This window comes from Chiloscyllium punctatum, chromosome 24 (assembly GCF_047496795.1).
Source record: "Chiloscyllium punctatum isolate Juve2018m chromosome 24, sChiPun1.3, whole genome shotgun sequence".
Classification (NCBI taxonomy): domain Eukaryota; kingdom Metazoa; phylum Chordata; class Chondrichthyes; order Orectolobiformes; family Hemiscylliidae; genus Chiloscyllium; species Chiloscyllium punctatum.
This window is the reverse complement of record NC_092762.1, coordinates 77,851,843-77,874,571: the sequence shown is the minus strand read 5'-3', so window position 1 is coordinate 77,874,571 and position 22,729 is coordinate 77,851,843. Positions and strand designations below refer to the sequence as shown.

The following is a 22,729-nucleotide window of genomic DNA, read 5'->3' as shown; positions in this document are numbered from 1 at the left end:
CAGGTTTATCAAATCTTCACAAATCGATCAGCTCTACCCCACCTCCTTTTCCTGTTTGCCCATCTCTCCGAAATGGCAAATACCCTTTGTTCCCAGTTGGTGATCCTACTGTCACAATATCTGTAATGACAATTAAATTATACCTTTTTACTTCTACTAGTGCCTTCAATTCATCTATCTTGTTGCAAATGCTGTGTGCATTCAAAGTGCTTTTTAATTCTGCCTTTTCAACACTATTCCTTAATTTGACCTTGGTTGATTCTCGGATTGATTTCTGCTATGTTTCACTTTCCTTTATAACTTCCTCTTAGCTATGCTTAAATCTTCCCCAACAGCACTAGCAAATCTCCCCAAAAGGATATTGATCCTAGTCCAGTTAAAGTGTAACCCATCCTCCTTGCACAGATCTCATCTGCCCCGGAACATTCCTAATAGCCCAATCCTCCCTCCTGAACCAGTCACTGGTTTTAACTTTTGCAAGAGTGTACTGAAATTTGCATGTACTTTGCAAATGTAAGACTGTGACAACTCACTCTTGCTACTATGATACCTTTTGTGATATATATTGCAAAATAAATTATCTCTGACCAAAGCCCACCTTTTAACTGAGGAGATAGAGAAGCTAATGTGGAACTGGTGATCAGAACATTAAGCTCACCTCGCCTTGCCTTTCCAGTGTGAGGTCTGAGTCATTCATTTCTGAGCTTTATTTGAATAGACCACAGTCAACTCCTCTCCAAACCCAGCGCCAATACATGACATCAGGCTTGCCTCAGAGGCAACTCTGGCAGCAGTGCCCAGCAGTCAGTCAGTGGTGGAAGGGTGGTAGTGCTGGAATGGAGAACAATTGCTGTAAGGAGCAAAGGCCTTCTGTTTCCATGTGGACAGAAGACAGTCGTACTGCCCTCAGGACCATTTTTAGAAACTGCTTACCTTTTTACTGTTCACCTGAGATGCCTTTATGGCAGAAGTGAGGACTGCAGATGCTGGAGATCAGAGTCTACATTAGAGTGGTGCTGGAAAAGCACAGCAGGTCAGGCAGGTAGAGGATTTTCCTGCTCCTTGGATGCTGTGCTTTTCCAGCACCACTCTAATCTAGACTGAGACTCCTTTCTACCTGCTGTCCTCCGGTCAAGGCTGACCATCGATTATATAGTCAAGATCAAAATGATATTATGGCTCGACATCTGAATTTCAATGAGGCCTTATTCTACCTGGTGCAAGGGCTTCACTGTCTGACCATAACGTCTATCAAAATACTGTATAGTTCTGTAAGGGTCTGCATGCTATCTGTTCATCAGCCATGGTGGTTAAATTCAGGGACTATCATTGCAATGGCAGCTTTAATAATATCCACAATCACATGACTCACTAACTTAAAGCTTTTAATGATCTTAAAGGACAGAGATTCAAGATGGTGCTATCAAACACTGGATTAATATCACAAAGATTTGTTCATACAAATAATGACAATACTTCAAGCAGACTTCAAAATGAGGTAATTGGAGTTATGTAAGAAACAATTAGGTGATGTGATATGGAAGCAAAGAGTTTGTGTTTTCTCTTTTGCCTGAATGAGCCTAAATAGGCAACATCACATTTACCTTCAGATTAGTTTAATATTGCCATGCATGATGACTGACTGTTAACTACATGTTTAACTTTGTTAAATTTTAAATAAGGCAGGTAGATAAGCTGGTATTGTCAAGGGACTTCCCCAAGAAGTGAACCAGCAAATGGCTCTCATCTATTTTGTGAGTTGAAGCAGGCATAATATGTGAACATGTTATTTCTATCTACAAAGAACAAGGCCCTGTGTATTGATAAATGCAGTATGTGGAAGCAAGTGTGACTGGCAATTCTAAATTGGAATTCTCTCTGGATTAGAACACTATATTAGTCTCAGTTGGAACAAATTGCAATCAGTAAACTTTGCTAAAGAGATTTTTTTTACTGTGCATTATTCCTCAGACTGCAGACATGCACACTGTATAATTTTATGCATTAGGCCTTTGCAAAAGCTGATTGTAATGGGAAAGAAATAGAAATTGACATGCATGTAGTGAGAGGCAGTATTATTTTGGCACCTTGAAATTACTGATTATCACCTTTGCTAGAAAGACCACAGCTCACAATTTTGGAGCATCAAAGGTTGGGGACAGCAGGATGAAGTAGGTGATTCACAGGCAGGGCATGCCAGAGAGAGTTGCTGAGTGAATGATGTCACCACTCTTGCAGGTGCAAACCATGACTGGCACTGGCTGATGGCTGCACATCAATGACATTAACAGCAAGACAAGTAGTTTATGCACTGCCAGATGCAGTCAAATGTGTATGTGCAAATATTCCCAGTATCCGGCCAATCAGGGTCAGTAATTAAAGTGTAACAAAAAGTCTCAAGGTTTGACAGGAGTGTAATCAAACAAAATTTGACATCAAGCCACATATGGAGACATTAAGCCTCAAGGAGTATGTTAAAGGACAAGCAAGTGCTAATGAGGCAAAGAGGTATAAGGAAAGAATTCTAGATTTTAAAACTGAGCCAGCTGATGAGACACTTGCCAATGATGGTTAAAATAGATATGTGCAAAAGGCCAGAAAATGAGAATTGCAGATTTCTAACGGTTAGTCCATGAATAGATTTGAAAAGAACAATCAGAATTTTAAAATCAAAGCATTGATAGACTGGAACCTAATGCAAATCAACAAATGTAGAGGTGATGGATGAAAAGGACTTGCTGCGAGTTAGAATATAACAGCAGAGTTTTGGTGAGCTGAAGTTTATGGAGAGACGAAGATGGGAGGTTGACCAGGAGAGTATTGGAATAGCCAATCTAAAAGTAACAAAGGCATAAATGAGGCTTTCATTAGAACATACAAAATATATGAAGTAGGAATAGCTGTAGGTTTTTGAAACAAGTATCATCATTCATTACTATAATGGCTGACCTTCCATCACAATTCTGCCTTCTTGCATTATCACTAAATCCTTTAAGTCCATTGGTAATAACTTGTAGTGCACATGAGCTAAGACAGGGGCTGAAATAGATGATGTTATGCATGTGGAAGTAGACAAAGCTGATGATGGAATGAATGTGGGATCAGACGTTCACCTTGGGTTTATACAGAATTACATGATTCTGAAGCTCAACAATAGTCTGATGGTATAGGTGGCTAAGGAACAGAGCGTTTGGCAGAGAATAAAGACAATGGTTGCACTCTTCAGAACATTTATTTTGAAGAAATTTCCTGTTCAACTCGTACTGGACATCAGACAAGCAACCTGACAAATCAAAGGCAATAGAGGAGTCAAGAGAAGTGCTGGTGAGGTAATCTGGAAGTCATCAGTGTTTATGTGAAAGCTGGTATCTCTTTATTTGGGGCAGCATTTAAATTGACAAATTGGACCATCCAAGGATCGATCTTTGAGAGGTAGTGGTCAGGAGAAGCCATTGCAAATGATTCTTTGGCTTTGATTGGAAAGATAATCATGAAGCCTGGGGTGGCAGTCCTAGCCTGTTTGGCAATGTGGTGGAGGTAATGGAAAAGGATAGTATGATCTACTGTGTCAATTTTATGCACAGGCTGAGAAGCATGAGGAAGAATCATCTTCCATTTGTCATAACCACAGTGGACTTTAATTAAGAAAGATTCAGTGCTATGAGAAGGGTGAAGACCTGTTTTAAACTTTAGAAACATCGACTCATGAGAAAAAAAGACATGGATTGAGAGTTGATATGTTTGAGAATGTTTGGCAGAAAAGGGCATTTAAAGCTGGGGAAAGTTTGTCACAACAATAGAGTCAAGGATTTGTTTTTTGAAGAGGTGTATGATAATGGCAGATTTGAAGAGACAGGAGACAGAACCAGAGGAGATGGAATTGTTCACAGCCAATATCAGCTGACATGAAACCCAGAAAGGGAAGTTAACTGGAATACGATCAAGGCAGAAAGAGGTGGGTCTTATTCAGAAGATAAACTCAGAGAAAGCATGATAACAGATGGGAGAGAAATTAAAGTGAATGAATGTTGAAACATGGGAAAGAGGTGCTCACTCATCCTCAAATAGCAGAGTCACAGGAATGCTCAAAGCACTTTGCATTCAAAATTCTTATTTAAATCCCTTTCTGAGAGGAAATTCCATTAGAATAATGTGCATATTTCATGTAATGTGTAACTTCTCACTAATCATTAAACACTTATTCACATAGTTTGTAAAAGTTTTCTGTAGACTGCCAATTTTCTTTAACTGTTAAGAATGATTTAAATTAAAATTTTCTCATTTTTTTTACTTCAGCATTTCAGCTTTCCCCTGCTATTCAAAAGAGTAGTGAGGTTTCCACACATGGCCTGCTTTGGCTCCATCCCTAAACTTCAGCCCTTATTGGCATTTCTCTCCCTCGAGTCTGCAATCCACTCTCACTGATTTTCAAGCACCTTCTCGGCTCTGGGCCCCTACTTGCTAACTACCTTTTTGGTTTTGCTGACTTGTCTCCCCTACCGACTAGCTAATCAAATGGACCATACCTGTGCAGCTCTCCGTGACAGCATTCCATTGTCACAGCCTGGTTCAAGTAGGTTTTCAAATTCACTACTCTAACCACAGCAATCAGCAGCCCACTCAAGAGTTTATTCTCATTATGGTGGCTGTTTTCCACTGATAATGAGATAAATATTGCATGCAGGTATCTCCTTCGAAAAATAAACATAAGTGGTTTAGTTCAACATCCATTGACTGGTATTGAGCATTTCCTGCAAATTAATCTCACTTAGGATTGACACCTTGACACTTTACCATACTACACTCAAACCTAACCTCGATACTCATCACGACAACCACATGCCATTTCTCTGTTCTTATTTGCTGAAGTTTAAATGATATATATGCTAGCAAAAAAGAAGATGCCTAAGTAAATGCATACATATGATTCAAGTACGTTTTGGAACTTTCAAAAGTTGAGTAGAGTCCTAGTATATCTCGTTTTCAGAATTTGGAGATGCCAGTGTTGGACTGGGGTGTACAAAGTTAAAAATCACATAACACCAGGTTATAGTCCAACAGGTTTAATTGGAAGCACTAGCTTTTGGAGCACCGCTCCTTCATCAGGTGGTTGTGGAGGACACAGTTGTAAGACACAGAATTTATAGCAAAAGTTTACAGTGTGATGTAACTGAAATTAGACATTGAAAAATACCTTGATTGTCTGTCAAGCCTTTCATCTGTTCAAATACCATGATAGTTTCATTTCTTTCATGTGTAAATCACAAAACTTTTTTTTTAAAGTTGCATTCTCAGATTAACTGTAATAATTGGCGTTAGCTAGACAATATGTTGAAGGTGTTAGCCCCCTGTGTTCTCTGTCTGTGCCATGATGTTTAGACTGATTCTCATCTAAAATGTGAGATAACAGAGTCTTACATGAATTCATGCAGTTTTTAAGCAAAGTACAATGTAACTGTGCAAGTACAAAGTCACGCCACAAACGTATATGAGTATGTGTGTGTGTCTGGGTTGGGAGGTTGTGAGTGTCTGTGAGAGAGAGTGTATACGTTTGTGTATGTGAGTGTAGAGTGTCTTAAGTCTGTGAGGGGGTGCATATGTGAGTGTGGGAGTGTGTGTGTCTGTAAAGGTGTGTGTGCATGTCTGCGTGCGTGTCTATGTATACGTGTGTCCGAGTGTATGTGTGTGCATAGGAGTGCCTGTGCATGTGTGTGTGTAGGAGTGTCTGTGTGTGTGTATAGTGCAATGGTGGTCACCTGTAGTGTGACATGAACCCAAGGTCCTGGTTGAGGCCCTCCCTATGAGTACAGAACTTAGCTGTCAGCCTCTGCTCGGCCACTTTTCGCTGCTGCCTTTCCCGAAGTCCGTCTTGCAGGATGGTCACCCGAAGGTCCGAGGTCGAATGTCCTGGACCACTGAAGTGTTCCCCAACTGGGAGGAGTTTCTACGAGATGTGAGATAATCACAGATTGAGTAGTGTCAAGTGTCCCTTTTTTGTGGACAGATGTTGCTGTAATCTCTTTCCTGTCATGGTTAACAACTATTGTAACAGAAAACAAGATTATAATTAACAGTAAAGGTGAATCAAATACCCTTTGCAGCATTGTTTATCTCGGTCAGCTTATGCTTACATCAAGATTCTGAAATTTTAAAAAATTGGGATGAATATATTCCTGTTACCCTTCTTATTCATTTCAAATATATAGAACAGAGGGAATATATAAAACTGTTTGTTAATATTTGCAAACCTATTACAGAGAAAACAAACTTCTACAGCACATCTTTTAAAATTATCTTCTAATTAAAGTTTACCAGAGTCATAGATTTCCCGCTGTTCACTTCCCTATTTAATGCCACCAATACGATATTTTTAAAAATCTGTGAGAGCAGTAAGCTTGTACTTCAAATCATTACACCTATTAGAATTCCAATTTTCTTACATTTATCAGATAAGCCTTGAACACAATGACATCTCAAGTTCAGGTCCACAATATACATGGAGACATGCATTTCCACAGCTGGATAATAACATACTACAAGAACTAGTCAATACAGTAGGTATTATTTTCCTTCATGTTCCTCTACCCTGATTCCAGACATTAATGAGGCATAGCATGCAATATCTGATGACCTGAATCTGCCTGATTTAGAAGCTAGAAATTCTGCAGACCTGCAAATGGTGAATAGTACCTGAAAAAAAAGAGATGCAAGGCTCTGAATCATTTCCATTTCATTATTGTGTAGATCACCTCAAGTCCTCTAATTAAAAGGATGATTAGCCTAAAGTCACCCTCCAAATGGAGGTCCACCAAATGATCCAGCAAGAAAGTAGAATGAGAAGGCTAAATATACTGCGTCTAGACTAAATTTGCAGTGCTATGCCTGATGTGGGCAGAGCCACTATGCCTGCAAGTAATAGAAATATCTGGACAATGCAAAGGAATTAGTGTAACTGTTCGTTTTTCTTTTGATTTCAGCTTAGAAACAAGGTACAATTTAATATCTTCTACCCATACCAGTAGCAGATTTGGAGGCAGAGAGGACATTCAATTGAAAATGAGAAGGCAGAGGGAGAACCTTTCTGCCTCACAGCGCCAGAAACCTGGGTTCAATTCCCACCTCAGGTGACTGACTGTGTGGAGTTTGCACATTCTCCCCGTGTCTGCGTGGGTTTGCTCCGGGTGCTCCGGTTTCCTCCCACAGTCCAAAGATGTGCAGGTTAGGTGAATTGGCCATGCTAAGTTGCCCGTAGTGTTAGGTGCAGGGGTATATGTAAGGGAATGGGTCTGGGTGGGTGCACTTCGGCGGGTCGGTGTGGACTTGTTGGGCCGAAGGGCCTGTTCCCACACTGTAAGTAATCTAATCTAATCTTTTCCCAATTAATGTCCATTTAAGGGCCTCATCCTCATCCTAATCATATTCAGCCAGTAGCAGGTAGGGTGTTCCCACATGAGAAACCCCAAAAGCAAACTTTATCTGGTTCCCTGCCATACTTAACAATGGTTACATGCAGTATGCAGACATTCTCTCAGTTTTGAGGAAGAGTCACTGACCTTAATATTAACTCAAGGACAAAGGTTCACTGGCAGGTTGGCATTTATTGCCTGTCCCTAGTTGCACTTGAAAAGGTGGGGTGCTGAGCTGCCTTCTTGTACTGCTGCAGTCCACATGTTGTAGGTTAACCACAATGCCCTGAGAGAAGGAATTCCAGGATTTGAGCCAGCAACAATCAAGAAATGGATATAGTTCCAAGTCAGGATGCTAAGTGGCTTGGAGGGGAATTTGCAGGTGGTGGAGTTCCCATGTATCTGATGGCCTCGTCCTTCGAGATGGAAATGATCATGGGTTTCGAAAATGCTGTCTGATTTGGTGAATTTCTGCTGTGCATCTTGTACATAGTACACACTGCTACTACTGAGTGTTAATGTGGGAGAGAGTGAATGTTTGTGGATGTGGTGCCAGTCAAGCAGGCTGCTTTGTCCTAGATGGTGTCAAGCTTCTTGAGTGTTTTTGGGGCTACACCCATCCAGGCAAGTGAGGAGTATTCCATCACACTCCTGACTTATGCCTTGTAGATGGTGGACAAGAGTTATCAGACCATAAGACATAGGAGTGGAAGTAAGGCCATTCGAGTCCACTCCGCCATTAAATTAAGGCCGATGGGCATTTCAGCGCCACTTACCCGCACTCTTCCCATATCCCTTAATTCCTTGTGGGATTAAGAATTTATCAATCTCTGCCTTGAATTCTGCAATGAATTCCACAGGTCCACCACTCTCTCATTTCCATTTTCAATTGACCCCCTTTAATTCTACGACTGTGCCCACAGGTCCTAGTATCCCCGCCTGACAGAAACAAATTCCCAGCGTCCACCCTTTCTAAGCCATGCATTATCTTATAAGTTTCTATTAGATCTCCCCTCAGCCTTCTAAACTCTAATGAATACAATCCCAGAATCCTCTCCGTTCATTGTATGTTAGCCCTACCATTCCAGGGATCATCCACGTGAATCTCCACTGGACACGCTGCAGTGCCAGTATGTCCTTTCTGAGGTGTGGGGCCCAAAACTGGACACATTATTCTTAATGGGGCCTAACCAGAGCTTTATAAAGTCTCAGTAGCACATCACTGCTTTTACATTCCAACCCTCTTGAGATAAATGAAAACATTACATTTGCTTTCTTAACCACAGACTCAACCTGCAAGTCAACCTTTAGAGAATCCTGGACTAGCACTCCCAGATCCCTTTGTATTTCGGCTTTATGAATTTTCTCACCAGTTAGAAAATAGTCCATGCCTGTATTCTATTTTTCCAAATTGCAAGACCTCACATTTGCTCACATTGGATTTCATCAACCATTTCTTGGACCACTCTCCTAAAATGTTTAAATCTTTCTGCAGACTCCTCACTTCCTCAGAACTACCTGTCTGTCTGCCTAACTTTGTATCATTGACGAACTTCGCCAGAATGCCCCTAGTCCCTTCATTCTAGATCATTAATATATAAAGTGAACAGCTGCCGCCCCAACACTGAACCCTGCGGGACCCCGCTTGTCACTAGCTGCCATTCCAAAAAAGAACCTTTTATCCCAACTCTCTGCCTTCTGTCAGACAGCCAATCCTCAATCCATGCCAGTAGCTCACCTCGAACACCATGTGCCCTCACCTTACTCAGTAGCCTCCCATAAGACACCTTATCAAAGGCCTTTTGAAGTCTAGGTAGATAACATTCACTGGTTTTGCCTGGTCTAACCTACTTGTTACCTCTTCAAATAACTCTAACAAGTTTGTCAGGCACAACCTCCCCTTACTAAATCCATGCTGACTTGTTCTAATTCGATCCTGCACTTCCAAGAATTTAGAAATCTCATCCTTAACGATGGATTCTAGAATTTTACTTACAACTGAGGTTAGGCTAATCAGCCTATAGTTTTCCATCCTTTGTCTTGGTCCTTTCTTGAACAAGGGGCTTACAACAGCGACTCCAGTGATTTTTGAAAGATTACAACCAACGCTTCCGCTATTTCTTCAGAACTCTAGGATGTAGCCCATCTGGGCCAGGAGATTTATCAGTCTTTAGACCTTTTATCTTTTCTAGTGCTTTCTCTTTTGTAATGGCTGCCATATTCAACTCTGCCCCTTGACTCTCCTTAATTGTTGGGATATTACTCACGTATTCCACCATGAAGACTTACACAAAATAATTATTATGTTCTTCAGCTATTTCCTTATGTCCCATCACTCGCCTTCCTGCATCAATTTGGAGCAGCCCAATTTCTTCTTTTGCCTCTTATGTGTTTCTTATGTATTGAAAGAAACTTTTACTATCATTTCTCATATTACTGGCTCGCTTACCTTCATATTTGATCCTCTTCTTCCTTATTTCGCTCCTTGTTATCCTCTGTTTGTTTTTGTAGTCTTCCCAATCTTCTGATTTCCCAGTGCTCTAGGCCACGTTATAGGCTCTCTCTGTTTCTATGATACATTTCCTGACTTCCTTTATCAGCCATGGCTGTCTAACCACCCCCCCCCCCCCCCCCCCCCCCCCCCCACACCCTCCACACCAGATAATCTTTCTTTCCTTTGGGATGAACCTCTGTACTGTGTCCTCAATTACACCCAGAAACTTGTGCCATTGTTGCTCTAATATCTTCCCCACTAGGCTCTGCTTCCAGTCAATGTTCATCAGTTCCTCTCTAATGCCCCTGTAATTACCTTTATTTAACTGTAACACCAATACATCGATTTTGCCTTCTCTCTTACAAACTGCAGACTGAACTCTACCATATTATGATCGCTGCCTCCTAAGTGTTCCCTTACTTTAAGATCTTTTATAAAGTCTGACCATTACATAGCACGCAGTCCAGAATAGCCTACTCTTTTGTGGGCTCCATCACAAGCTGTTCCAAAAGACCATCCTGTAAACATTCCATGAATTCCCTTTCTTTGGATCTATGAGAGAGTTGGAGGTGAGTTACTCACTGCAGTATTCCTAGCCTTTGACCTGCTCTTGTAGCTACTGTGTTTATGTGGTGAGTCCAGTTGAGTGTCTGGTCAATGTTAACCTTAGGGATGTTAGTAGTGGGGGATTCAGTGATGGTAACACCATTGAATGTCAAGCGGTGGTGTTTAGATTGTCTCTTCTTGGAGATGGTCATTGCCTGGCTTTTGACTGTTACTTGGCACTTGTCAGCCCAAGCCTGGATATTGTCCAGACTTTTTTGCATTTGAATATGGACTGCTTCAGTATCTGAGGAGTCAAAAATGGTGCTGAGTACTGTGCAATCATTGACAAACATCCTCGCTTCTGACCATGATGGAGGGAAGGTCAATGATGAAGCAGCTGAAGGTGATTGGGCCTAAGATGCTACACTGAGGAACTCCAGCAGAGATGTTCTGGAGCTGAGATAACTGACCTCCAATAACTGCAACCATCTTTCTATGTGCCAGGCATGACTCCAACCAGTGGAAAGTTTGCCCCCTAACGCTCATTGATTCCAGTTTTGCTCGGGCTCCTTGATGCCACACTAAGTTGAATGCGACCTTGATGTCAAGAGATATCACTCTCACCTCACTGTCTCTCTCTCTCTCTGCAGATGCTGCCAGACCTGAATATTTTCCGCACTTTTTATTTTTATTCCTAAAGTTTAACAATATGTATTTAATGCTTAAGTTATTGATGCTATTGGATGATTTTCCTTTTTTTCAGCACCTGAAATCCTGCGAGGCTGCAGCTATGGGCCTGAGGTGGATATGTGGTCTGTTGGAGTCATAACTTACATCTTGTAAGTGTGTTTCAAACATGGTTATACTGTCATGTGTACAGCACCATATTATAATATTGCAAGGACCTCAGACTCTAGCCACTAATACACAATATGTTTTGTCAAAATTATGGATGCCAAAACATAGGTAACACAAAGCAAACCAACCTTGGGGCTCGATTTCATGCTGGCACTAATTTGATTTGCTAACTTTATTAATTGTAGGCAGTTTCTCAGCTAAATTATTCTAAAGCTGTTGAATTTCCTGCATAAATTGTGGTAGCCTGCTGATTAAACCTGTCTAAGCAAATGTGAAAATGAAATGACAGTTTTTAAAAGCCATATGTTTTCTGCAAATTTCAGACATTTTAAGTCTCTTTTTTAACCTTGCTGAAGTTTTTTTCCAGAGTAAATAAGCCACAGTTAAGAAGGTGCTCCTTGCCTTTACCCCCATCTATACTGATTTCATGTCAAAAGTTTTCAGAAGTTATTTTCTCCTCTGCTTAAACCTTATGTGCACCTACATGAAGTACTCACAACTTATTCCTCACCATGTTTGATGCTGTTCTACTGAATTAGGTGTGGTGCAGCATGAGGTGCCTATTGATGACATTGTTCCATTCTGCCACTACATTTAACATTCTCATAGCAGCTTGCCTGCACAGAGGTAATATCAGGTTTCAGGCCAACCTATTGCTGTCCAGCCTACATATTTGGCCTGGTAGCAGTTGGTCCAGTTCAGCATGAGGATCGCTGCTGACCCAACCCTAACAAAAAATCCCTGTAACTGTTACCAGGTTGGCGCGCCTTAACCCATAATAAGGTTTGCCTAGTCAGGATACTCTGACACTTGGTCACCATACAGTGAAAGTTCAAGTGTTGTGCTGTGTGATTTGGATGCCTCCTAGAAGCTGTTGTAATGGATTGGTTGAAAATAGTGAACAGTTTATACCAAAATCTGCTTTCATTGTGTCAAGTTCAAAATCCCAGGCAGAGAAGAGGAAGATGTGACCTACAGGGTATAGCCTGATTTGTTGTTAGAGTTATGAAATTTTGAAGTGTTACCTGGTAAGCAACACCTTCCACATCAAACCACTTCTCCTAATTTCTACATTTCAGTATTTAATTTAACATTGTTTGAAAATACTTTCTGTAAGTTAACTTTTGTTATTTTTCCTAGGCTTTGTGGGTTTGAACCATTTTTTGATGCAAGGGGTGACCAGTATATGTACAGCAGGATCTTGAACTGTGACTATGAATTTGTCTCCCCCTGGTGGGATGATGTGTCTCTAAATGCAAAAGATCTGGTAAGTATTGCAGAAATCTGAGCAAGCATTTATATCTCAAATAATAAGGTCTAAAGTGATAAGCTGATAGTTTGTGTGTTTTAAGACACAAGCAGAAAGAGCTGTTTCAGAATTGCTGAGCACCATGAATGAACTTGAAGTTATTCTGAATATGAGACACTTTAAGCTTTTGTTAAGGGATTGGGATACTGTATGTGGGTCTTTGGAGGAACCTCAAGGAATTGGGTCAAAATCCTGAAACTTACTTCCTCACCGCACTGTGAGTATACCTACATCCCAATGACTGCAATGGTTTTAGATGGCAGCTCACCACCAGCCAGACAACAACTGCTGGCTGACGACACCCACATCCCATGAATGAATTAAAAAAATTACCGATCAAGGGAAGTACCTTCATTCAACTACTTTCAACTTGTTTACCTCAAGATATGACCTCACGGATAGTGACTCAAAATGGGAATAATGTAAGATTTCCCCCTCTTTATCAAGGGTATTTTAAGTTAATTTCAGTGGCCAAAAGCAGAGTCAGGACACACTCCATTGGCACCAACGACATGCACCCAATGTGTACAGGAATTAGCATTCAATATTTGCCAGCCTCTAACAGTCCTTGTGCCAGTTACAGGAAGCTTTTCTACTTCAGCTTTGTAACTTGGGCTTCATTGGCTGTTATTGTAAGGTTTCAGGCAAGGACACTGCACTCAGGGATGTGCACCATCTTAAATACTGGATCAGACTGCATCTCTGGGCTTTTTTACATTCGTGTTTTAATTTAACATAGTCTTAAAATACTCACTGTAAGTTATATTTCATTATCTTTCCTAGACTCTGTGGTGTCTCTATCATAGTGCTCACTCACTCCAAACCCACCTGGATGCTGACAGCATGCCTGCCTTGCATTTTACTTGCCTTTGAGCATTTGCCCCTCAGCCAGAGAAACCAGGTTCATTTTACTTCTGTATTGCCTTGCCAATTAACACAAACACAAGGGAAGGAAGAATACCAGGGTTGTCATCAGGCCTCAGTCAAGTCACTTGGGGATAGCCTTCAGTCAGGTGATCACGGCACAGGAAGTAAAGGGCAGCCTGTGGTATCAGTTCAGGGGCTTGGACGCAATCAGCTGCTCAGAGTGGTCAGAGTTGGGGTGCTCCCTACGTAAGGGTGAGGAGCCAAATGTCGATCATTCCATTATCCCTCTTGAGTCATTCTGCATATTGGGGACTTTCAATCTGTTCTGCTGGCATGGTCACTTTTAGTAGAATTGCACTGAGAGTTGGGTAGCAGCTATTTTTGTTTTATGAGATTTTATCAATATATAAATGAACAAGTTGTCATGTTTTACTTACTTGTGATGATTCTATTATTATAATGGGGAGATGGTGGCCTAGTGTTATTACTACTGGACTCAGATTGTAAGTTTGCTCGCTGAACTGGAAGGTATTTTTCAGATGTTTCATCACCATGCTAGGTAACACTTTCAGTGAGCCTCCGGTGAAGCACTGGTGTTCTGTCCCGCTTTCTATTTACGTGTCTTGGTCTGTTAAGGTGAGTGATATCATTTCCGGTTCTTTTTCTCAGAGGTTGGTAAAATGGATCCAAATCAGTGTGTTAATTGATGGAGTTCGAGTTTGAATGCCAGACCTCTAGGAATTCCCGTGCATGTCCCTGTTTAGCCTGTCCTAGGATGGATGTGTTGTCCCAGTCAAAATGGTGTCCTTCTTCGTCCATATGTAAGCATACTAATGATAGTGGGTCATGTCTTTTGGTAGCTAATTTTCTACCCTGCAATATCCTGCAAGGACTGTAACAAACGCTACATCAGACGGACAGGCAGAAAACTATCCACCAGGATACACAAGCATATGCAGAAACCCTAGCATCGCCCTAGCCATACATCGAACACATCTCGGAGATGACAACCAGACTATTCCGACCCCTTGGCATCATGGTAGCTCACAAATCTACCATCACACTGGAACAGCTACTGATGAACCTTAAGAATCCTATACCATGAACCAGCAAAACGAATGTCATTTACAAAATATCTCGCAAGGACTGTAATAAAACTACATCGGATGGACAGGCAGAAAACTAGCCACCAGGATACACCAACACCAACTAGCCACCAAAAGACATGACCCACTATCACTAGTGTCCTTACATACAGACGAAGAAGGACACCAACTGGGACAACAAATCCATCCTAGGACAGGCTAAACAGAGACATTTACGAGAATTCTTAAAGGCCTGGCATTCAGACCAGAACTCCATCAATAAATTGGGACCCCATTTACTAACCTCTGAGGAAAAGAACCGAAATGATATCACCCACCTTAACATACCAAGACACATAAATAGAAAGCAGAACAGAACATCAGAGCTTCACCAGAGGCTCACTGGTGATGTTACCTAGCATGGTGATAAAATGTCTGAAAACAAATCTTCCAGCTCAGTGAGCAAACTTACAACCTGAGCTACAAGTCTTCTCAAAATTGCTATCACTGAACTGTTAATCCAGGGACCCAAGCTCAAATCCCACTACGGCAAATGGTGGAATTTGAATTCAATAAAAATCTGGAATTAAGAGTCTAATGATGACCATGAATCCACTGTTGATTGTCTGAAAAAGAAACCCATCTGGTTCACTAATGTCCTTTAGAGAAGGAAACTGCCATCCTTACCTTGTCTAGCCTTCATGTGACTCCAGACCCACAGCAATGTGGTTGACTCTTAACTGCTTTCTGGGAATTGCAATAATGCTGGTCTAGCCAGTGATGCCCTCATCCCATGAATGAATTTAAAAATAAGAAATTGAAGCTAATCACTCTAATGCTCTAAATATGCTATCAAACTGCATTTGGTGCCTCTGAATCTTCCAACTGCACAGTGGTTAGCACGGCTGCTTCACAGCGCCAGAGACCCGGGTTCAATTCCCACCTCAGGCGACTGACTGAGTGGAGTTTGCACATTCTCCCCATGTCTGCGTGGGTTTCCTCCGGGTGCTCCAGTTTCCTCTCACAGTCCAAAAATGTGCAGGTTAGGTGAATTGGCCATGCTAAATTGCCTGTAGTGTTTGGTGAAGGGGTAAATGTAGGGGAATGGGTCTGGGTGGATTGCGCTTCAGCGGGTCGGTGTGGACTTGTTGGGCCGAAGGGCCTGTTTCCACACTGTAAGTAATCTAATCTAATCTAATTTGATCTGACAGATTTTGTTTGCGTTAAAAAACATCAGGATACAACAAAATGTGAAAAAAAAGAAATGGGACAACTTTGCAACCAAAGAAAAAAACTCACTAAAAAAACTCAGGTTTTAATAAAGTAAATTTGAATGTTGAAACGGTCTTTGTTAAGATCATGTTAAATAATGGTGATTCACAACCAGTGAGGTTTCTTCCTAGTGCTATTCTAAGGCATTGTTTCTTCACATACAGGTTAGAAAACTGATAGTGCAAGATCCACAGAAACGGTTAACAGTTCATCAGGCTTTGCAACACCCTTGGGTGACTGGGAAAGCAGCTAATATTGCTCATATGGACAACGCTCAGAAGAAAATGCAAGAATTTAATGCAAGGCGCAAACTTAAAGTGAGTGAATGAACATTAAACAGGGAATTATGGCAATAAATTAATTTTAAATGTTGAAATGGCATATACCCATCCTAGACTACACTTCGGCCTTAAAGTCTTCCTTCCCTTGATCCCATGCATGCACATATAGGCACAGGTGGAATTAGTTCTTATTGAAAACTATAATCACTCTTATTTGAAGTTGTAAATAAAAGTGTGGTATCAATAGATATCAATGTTCAGGAACTTTGCTGATTCAAGGAGCGTTCACTTATCATTCTTAGTAGTAACAATGAAGCAGATGCCACTTTACTACAGCAAAAAGGTATGTAAATAGGATTAAATCAGATTTAATTATTCTACAGAAGTATAGATTGAATCTATTGAAAACAAAAAATGACAGCGGGACAGTCAGGATCCGTGGAGAGATAGCAAGCCAATGTTTTGAGTCTAGACGACTCTTCTCCAGAGTCTAGAGACCTTTCCCCTCCCCATACCCCATCCCCTACACACTCCTACTCAGACTATCTGCTTTTTTCCAGTTTGGCAGCTGACACACCATTGTTCTGCGATTCTCTCATTCCAGTCACTTCATCTGCACTATAACATCCTTTTTCTGCCAGATTATTAATCAGTGGCAACATTGTTTTTGGCGGTTAAAGCCCTAAACGACAACATTGAGCAAGACAGGGGAGAAATAAATGGTAACTGAGTCTTAAGTTATTCCAAAATTGATTGTTCCTTCTGGAGATAATGTTTGTAATACCTTCATGGCATTTAACATCATGATATTAGGATATCAGTGCACAAATTTGAAAGGGTTCAGAAAAGTTTTACAAGGATGTTGCCAGGGTTGGAGGGTTTGAGCAGTAGGGAGAGGCTGAACAGGCTGGGGCTGTTTACCCTGGAACGTCAGAGGGTGAGATGGTGACCTTATCGAAGTTCATAAAATCATGAAGGGCATGGATAAGGTAAATAGACTAGGTATTTTCCCCAGGGTGGGGGAGTCTAAAACTAGACAGCATAGGTTTAAGGTGAGAGGGGAAAGACTTAGAAGGGATCTAAAGGGCAACTTTTTCACAAGAGGGTGGTGCATGTATGGAATAAGTTGCCAGAGGAGGTGGTGGAGGCTGGTAACATTACAATATTTTAAAGACATCTGAATAGGTAAATGAATAGGAAGGGTTTAGAGGGATATGGGCCAAATGCTGGCAAATGGGACTACTTATTTAAGATATCTGGTTGGCGTGATGAGTTGCACCAAAGGGTCTCTTTTCGTGCCCTATATCTCTATGACTCTAATGACAACAAAAACAGTTGGCTTTGAAAGTTCCTTTCGAAATTAGTCCTTCAAACACAAGTAAACTGAGGAACAGAAGTAAGTGATTTAGCCCCTCAGGCTTTCGATTAAATTAAGGCTGATCTATATCCTAATTCTACTTTCCTGTCTTAACATCCCTTAATATCCTTGGCTAGCAAATGTTTACCAATCTCAGATTTTAAATTATGAATTGAATTATCATGTACTGCTTTTTAAGGAGAAATAATGATATTTATACCACCTATTTTCTGAATAGGTTGAGCGCCCTCTTCCAAATGGCCTCATTCTGATTTTATGGTCATGTCTCCTTTACCTAATCCTTCTCATCAACATAAAAACTTTCTATCATATCACTTGACATTAAAGTGTCAAGCAATACATTCAAATACAAGTCTGTTTTATGTGATTTCCAAATTCATACCAATTTCAAATGTTGGCAAGTAAATATATTATTGATCAATGACATCAATTGGATATGTTACTAAAAAGTGCTTCCTCTGGAAAAGCAACTTTATTTTTTCAAGTTAATGGCAAATAGGAACATGCTATGAGAGAAGGCCCAAACATTAACCTACTTTAGAAATTTATGAACTGTAACTAAATGAATTAAAAAATTCTAAATTGGTAAACAATGAGAATGCTGAGATAGGATTTCTTTGTTGATAATCTATGACTGACATCTATACCTGATGAATTTGCTGTTGATCTCTTGTTTTCCATATATTTTGATGCACAAGTAATATGCAAATTTTTAAATGTTAATTCTCAGGAGAGTTATACTGACACATGTTTCACAAGCAATCTGTGCATTTCTTAGAATAATGCTTCATGTAAATGACCATCTTCTGCTTACAGCTGGAAAGAAACTTTAAATAAACTATGGTGTATACTTAACTGAGCCTTCCATTGTAGTACATGATGAAAAAAATACTGAGATGTTGTGCTGTTTTGATTTTGCTTTGATAGGCAGCTGTTAAGGCTGTAGTAGCCTCAAGCCGACTGGGAAATGCCAGCAATCATACCCACAGCAATCATGACAGCGTCAAAGGAAGACTCAATTCTTGCTCTATTCAAGAACAGAGCGCAGAAAAGGAAAATGGACAAGAATCATAGCTAAGCTCTTGCGAGTGGTTCCCAAAGACTGTCTTCCTCATGGAAGATATGCAAAGAATGCTGGCAACGTTCAATGGCTCAGAACTTTCTTTCCAAAATGAATGGTGATAGCATATTTTGCAAAAAAAAGACAATTCTGTAACGTATGTTCCACATCTTGTAGTGGAATGAAATGGCAGATCTTCAAATCATATGTGAAGATTTTATATATATATATATATATATTTATAGTATTTTATGTTGTAGTACTCAATGTAGACTGATAATGGTATAAACATAATTCTAGGGTCACTGCAGTTTTACAACATTCAGCACAACATTTGTAACCAACTGCTCTTTAGTCCATTTGTTGGATATAATGTCCACTCTAACTAATTTTCATGGCAGATGCTTTGACTCTGAGGCAAATGGCATACATTAATTTAAATAATTTAAAGAAAAAAGAAACATGGCCTTAATCACAAAGCAATGAAGGTGCTTACTGGGTCATGTGTGAAAATTCTCAGTTGATCCACAGATTTTGAATTAACGTATGTAATGAAATAATAAAAGTAGACCAGAACAAGGCATACAAATCAATATGATGTTTTTTTAATTATAAATTTACAATAATCTGATAAATAGGGTACAACAACAATGAAAAAAATATTAGCTATCCAAAATAATAACAGATATTGTTGGAAATCCCGAGTGGGTCAATGCACACTTGAAAATGAAAGGCAGGTTGTTATCAGTTTTTAGATTTTCCTTGTTCCTTCTAGTTCAGCATTACTAATCACTCTAAAAGTGAATCCTGTGCCCTCAAGAATAAAGAATGTATTGCTGCTGTTCAATACGTATACAAAATTAATGGCCAAGGGACCATAATATAAGGTCACTTAATTGTGTTAATGTATCTTGCTGTATTGCTCCTTGCCATGTTTCTCATCTTCTGAAGGACTAAATGATTAGCATGCCAGGGAGATAAGATCAGTTGTATAATTAACTTCATGACTACACAGAGTACCAAGATAATGTTAACACTTACCTATTTCTTATCCCTCTTTGAAACTTCAAAACTGTGCCTGAGATTTGAGCCTCCCTTCGCATGATTATTATTATCTTAGGAAAGTGTCTATCTCTTTCATTGTTTGAAACTCAAACTTAACAATGGAGTTACATTTTGGACCCAGAGACAGAGAAAAGAAAATCCAAATCCTTCTCTTCTCCCACCTTTCTGCCAAGTACTCATTCATCAAGCTGTCAATAAAGAATAACTTGCTTTTTCGCCCATGGTTGCGAAGTTATCTAGTTAGCCACTTGCTGTATCCAATCCATAAAAGCAATCTGACATTACACATGCAAGTATTTGAAGAAACTCTATCTGCCAGTGCTACATCTCTGCCAAGAGTTGGCCATACCTACTTTCCACCCAAGAAGATAATATATTCAGTGTGTTCAGTGTATTCAGTGAAGTGGCAACTTCTGAACACCAGGTGGAGGGAGAGTTTCCATTGCTGTCAGTGCTCCCATTACCTCCCAAACCAAGTCCAAATTCAGCCCAAAGGTGCTGCCTCTCTCTCTCGCCCTTCATAAGGAACCACGTGGCCATGTTGTTTGATGGCCAGCACTACTTTAGCTACCAAAAGACCAAAATGCTGGAAAATCTCAGCAGGTCTGGCAGCATCTGTAAGGAGTGAAAAGAGCTGACGTTTCGAGTCAAGGGTCAGTTAGACTCGAAACATCAGCTCTTTTCTCTCCTTACAGATGCTGCCAGACCTGCTGAGATTTTCCAGCATTTTCTCTTTTGGTTTCAAATTCCAGCATCCGCAGTAATTTGCTTTTATCCACTACTTTAGCTACTCCTGTCCCGCTCCTGGATTGTCTAATCCAGGACCTCTCAGATATATGGAAATTCAGCCTCTTTAGGGCCATCTGTACACGTGGTGTCATTCTGCACAGAATGGAGTGAAATCGACCACTTGTGCAGACGCATCCTGACTTATGGTCGTCTGTTGCCAATACATGATGTCACCAGTCTGTTCACACATGTGCAGGCAGTCATTTTGATGGCCATCTTTGTGTTCAGGTCAATTATTCTGGAATATTTAATGGAATGTTTGGGATACATTAATGAGGCAGCCATCAGATACAATGGGTGAAATCTTAAAGGAACCTAAATGATGTGGGCAATAACGAGAACTGGGGCAGAATTGTACAAGAAATTCAGCTCTATCAATGTTGGGAACAATTCATTGCATCTTTTAACTAATTTCCAGGCATCAAGGTGAGATTTTTGCTTGGCAGTTGTGAGTTGCCAATTAAGGACGATTGTGGCTTGTTAACACCTTATTAACTGCACATCTTGCCTTATTAATACTCAGCATCTATCATATCTCTGGATAGCAAACTAGACACCAAGAATTCTTGATATGGAAGTCAGATTAAGTATTTGGTGACTTCAGCTCACCACTTGCTCTATAGGACCTCCACTTTTGACGCCGTACACCAACATCTCAGGCCACTCTCCATGGGCACCAGCTTCATACGGCCCACGTTCACTGATATTGGCATCTGACATGTAGCAGCCTCTAAGAACCTTCATGCACATCTCCAATCCACTTACAGTACACTTCTGCAATCCAATACTGCACTTTCAGGTGTAACAAAGTGCAATCATTCTAATGCAGCAAGGACACTTCATGACCAGGGACATGAAGTCAGTTCATGGACAGGGTCAGGCTGCATCTCTAAATGATTCATTTAGCACTCACTCCATGATGGTCACAACATCCTTTCCTTACCTTGCCTTTTTGTACCTTGCCTCTCAGCTAGAGATACTTGTGACAGTAAAGCTAATTCTAATTCAGGTTCACAATACTACTGCAATGTCAGCATTCGTCAGTAAACACAATGAACCTTTGGTCGGGGTATCCTGGTCCAGTAAGTCCCGGAAAAGCTCAGCCGGTCAGGCAGCATCCAAGGAGCAGAAAAATTGACATTTCGAACATCGGGAATGAGGCTTATGGCCCAAGAAGGCTGAGAGATAGATTGGAAGGGGTTGGAGCTGGAGGAAAGGTAGCTGGGAATGTGATAGGTAGATGAACGTGGGGGTGAAGGTGATAGGTCGGTGAGGAGGGTGGAGTGGGTAGATGGGAAGCAAGAAGACAGGTAGAACAGTTCAAGAGGGCAGTGCTGAGTTGGAGGGATGGATCTGGGTTAAGGTGGGGAGAGGGGAAATGAGGAAACTGGTGAAATCCACATTGATCCTGTATGGTTGAAGGGTTCCAAGGCAGAAGATGAGGCCTTCTTCCTCCAGGTGTCGGGTGGTTAGGGTTTGGCAGTGGAGGAGGCCAAGAACTTGCATGTCCTTGGCAGAGTAGGAGATAAGTGTTCAATGACCCTGCAGTGGGGTTGTTTAATGGATGTGCCCAGAGATGTTCTCTGAAACGTTCCACAAGTTGGCGTCTTGTCTCTCCAATGTAGAAGAGACCACATTGGGAGCAACAGACACAGTAGATGACATGTGTGGTAGTACAGGTAAATCTCTGTTGAATGTGGAAGGATCTGGGATCAATGTGGATTTCACAAGTTTTCTCCTTTCCACTCTCCCCACCTTATCCCAGATCCAATCTTTCAACTCAGCACCTTTCTCAAACTGTCCTACCTGTCCATCTTCCTTCCCAGTTATCTGCTCCACCCTCCTCTCTGACCAATCACCTTCACAACTCCTTCATCTTCCTATCGCATTCCCAGCTACCGTTCCCCCCAGCCCCAAACCCCTCCCATTTATCTCTCAGCCCCCTTGGGCCACAAGCCTCATTCCTGATGAAGGGCTTATGTTTGAAACGTTGATTCTCCTGCTCCTCGGAGGCTGCCTGACCTGCTGTGCTTTTCCAGCACCACAGTCTTTGATTCTGATCTCCAGCATCTGCAGTCCTCACTTTCCCCTAGTAAGTATTGGGCAGCTTCCAAGGTGGTCAGAGTCAGAATCCTCTCCTCATAAGGGGTGAGGAACTAAATGACAGGCAGTTCACCACCTGTGTTGTATCTTTCTGTCTAATTATAGTCTGTTTTATCTTCTGGAATGAAAGAGAGAGGAAAGTCTTAAGGAAAATGCAAATGAGTGCATAGTTGCACTTTCTGGTATAGGTGGGCGATGTCCCAAGCAAGTTAGTAG

At 41.0% G+C, this 22,729-nt stretch overlaps 1 protein-coding gene across 1 annotated transcript in view; it reads left to right on the top strand.

The window, feature by feature from the left end:
- Nucleotides 1–21,629, top strand: part of LOC140494725 (calcium/calmodulin-dependent protein kinase type IV-like) — a 145,496-nt gene extending 123,867 nt beyond the window's left edge. The window contains exons 8-11 of the mRNA XM_072594263.1: nt 11,210–11,285; nt 12,445–12,571; nt 16,002–16,154; nt 18,424–21,629. Coding sequence (XP_072450364.1) covers nt 11,210–11,285; nt 12,445–12,571; nt 16,002–16,154; nt 18,424–18,570 — 503 coding nt within the window. The 3' untranslated portion in view covers nt 18,571–21,629. The remainder of the gene's footprint in view (nt 1–11,209; nt 11,286–12,444; nt 12,572–16,001; nt 16,155–18,423) is intronic.
- The last annotated feature ends 1,100 nt before the right edge of the window (nt 21,630–22,729 follow it).